This window comes from Octodon degus, unplaced genomic scaffold (assembly GCF_000260255.1).
Source record: "Octodon degus isolate 3935 unplaced genomic scaffold, OctDeg1.0 scaffold00138, whole genome shotgun sequence".
NCBI lineage: Eukaryota > Metazoa > Chordata > Mammalia > Rodentia > Octodontidae > Octodon > Octodon degus.
This window is the reverse complement of record NW_004524714.1, coordinates 6,988,901-6,991,211: the sequence shown is the minus strand read 5'-3', so window position 1 is coordinate 6,991,211 and position 2,311 is coordinate 6,988,901. Positions and strand designations below refer to the sequence as shown.

The following is a 2,311-nucleotide window of genomic DNA, read 5'->3' as shown; positions in this document are numbered from 1 at the left end:
ATTTATTTATTTATGTGTGTGTGTGTGGCCAGCTCAGCCCACCAGGGGGCGGGGCTGGCTGGCATGTGGTGCTGGGGGATTGAACCGTGGTCCTGTGCTTTGCTAAGCTTGTTCTAAGTAGGTGCTTTAGACCACTGAGCCATCTCACCAGCCCCTAAGGCCCCGTTCTTGTTCCTCCCAAGAAGATGCATGAGGAAGCAGAGTGGGGTGGAGTGCTCAGTGTCTGGCTGTCCCACTTTTGTGACCTGGTGCCAAGAATGATGTTTCATTTCAGGGAAGCTACCATCCACTGTCAGGGAAGTTGTCTCTCCTGTGTACTCCTTGATTATTCTCCCCCATCAGGAACTCCGATGTTAGGCAGAGGGCTGTCAGTTTCCAGCTACTGGCATGACCACTGAAGATAATTTTTACAGAGTTCCAAAAAAAGGAACTCCTTTATCCTCTTCCTTTATCAGTAAACTATCAGTCAGAGCAATACGCAGGACTTGTTGGATGAAGAGGAAAGGTCAAGAAAATGGAAACCAGACTTTACTATTACTATTAAAAATAGTGACTGGAGGGGGCCGGGGAGATGGCTCAGTGGAATAAGCACTTACCTGGCAAGCACAAGGGCCTGAGTTCAATCCCCGGAATAAAAAAAAAAAAAGGGGCTGGCGAGATGGCTCAGTGGTCTAAAGCACCTACTTGGAACAAGCTTGGCAAAGCACAGGGACCACGGTTCGATCCCCCAGCACCACATGCCAGCCAGCCCCGCCCCCAGTTGGGCTGAGCTGGCCACACACACACACACACTAAATAAATAAATGTTAAAAAAAAATAGTGACTGGGCATGATGGCACTCACCTGTAATGCCAGCCCTGGAGGCTGAGGCAGGAGGACTGTTGTGAGTTGGAGACCAGCCTGGGATACAAAGTGAGTCCAAGGCCAGCCTGAACTACATAGCGAGACCTTGTCTCTAAAAGACACCCTCACACACAGAAGGTATAGTGATCACTGTCTGTCCTTGCTGAGTGTCTGCTATATTCTAGGTACTGTGCTGAAATACTTTTTGTGCTGTGTCCCTCCAATGAAGAGCCAGAAGCTTAGAGAAATTCTCCCTGACTGTGGAGGTGGCAGTGGTCCACAAGCAGGGGAGCCCAGCCTGCCCAATGTCCGGAGGCAGGGCCAGGCACTTTCACTCCCTTGCCTCAGTCAGTTTCCCCATTGTCTTTAAGGCCATTTGCAGTGCTCAGTTCTTGTTCTGACAGTGCATTAAATGCTTCAGGCTGAGGAAAAGGCAGATGCACTAAATAAGGAGCTGCTGATGACCAAGCAGAAGTTGATAGATGCAGAAGAAGAGAAGAGGCGACTGGAAGAAGAATCTGCGCAGGTGAGGGGATTCTTGTTCCTCCCCCAACCTTCCCTGTGCCTTGCAAACACTAGAGTCGGGAGTTAGCTGGTCACTGCATATTGTCACAGGAAAACCTGGAAACAGCTGGTTTCTCCCAGAGGCCTCATATTTATAACAGTTCTTAATAATCAAAGACTAGGAGGGAATGTGGCTTGAAGACTGGCCTTTGCTGGGCAAGAGTTTGTGTATCGCCATCAGCAGAGCAGGAGAGAGCTGTAGGCTCTTCCCCTGCTGTCCTCCCAGAGCACACCCCTGCCACCCCAGGCCCCAGTATGTTATACCCGGCCTGTCCATTTTCCATAACCTGCAGCACAGTCCTCTGATGGGCTCTTCATGAGTTTGGGCTGTGCTGCCTGCTTGGCTTAGGCCACTGCTTGAGTGAGGGCACTGGCAGGGAGGAGTACAGCACAGGCTGCAGGAAATGGAGCCTGGTGTTACTAGAAGTGTTAACTGTTCCTCTCATGGCATTAGAAACAAGGGACGGGTGACGTTGAGGGCCGATGAAGAAGGTTGGGGGAACAGAGCCCTTCCAAAGTCTGGGGAGGCACTGCACTGAGTTAGCTACAGCCCTTCCCTTCCTTTTCACTTAAGTCATTCCCTTTTGCTTTTGTGTGTGTGCAGTTGAAGGAAATGTGCCGCCGGGAACTTGACAAGGCAGAATCTGAAATTAAGAAGAACAGTTCTATCATCGGTGACTATAAGCAGGTGAGTCCCTGCGCTGGGGGGTGGGCTTTGCCCCCATGGGTGAGTGTGCCCTCCAGATCCAGAGGCTGGTGCACTTTGGCTTCACAGTCTCATTTGCCCCTTTCTTTTGTGTGTGTGTGTGTGTGTGTGTGTGTGTGTGTGTGTGTGACCAGCTCAGCCCACCAGGGGGCGGGGCTGGCTGGCATGTGGTGCTGGGGGATTGAACCGCGGTCCCTG

At 51.4% G+C, this 2,311-nt stretch overlaps 1 protein-coding gene across 4 annotated transcripts in view; it reads left to right on the top strand.

Moving 5' to 3' along the window:
* Positions 1–2,311, top strand: part of Rabgap1 (RAB GTPase activating protein 1) — a 185,262-nt gene that overhangs the window by 176,554 nt on the left and 6,397 nt on the right. For all 4 annotated transcript variants that reach the window (XM_023701620.1, XM_004641599.2, XM_023701621.1 and 1 more), the window contains 2 exons: positions 1,265–1,369; positions 2,012–2,095. In XM_023701620.1, the coding sequence (XP_023557388.1) occupies positions 1,265–1,369; positions 2,012–2,095 (189 nt within the window). The remainder of the gene's footprint in view (positions 1–1,264; positions 1,370–2,011; positions 2,096–2,311) is intronic.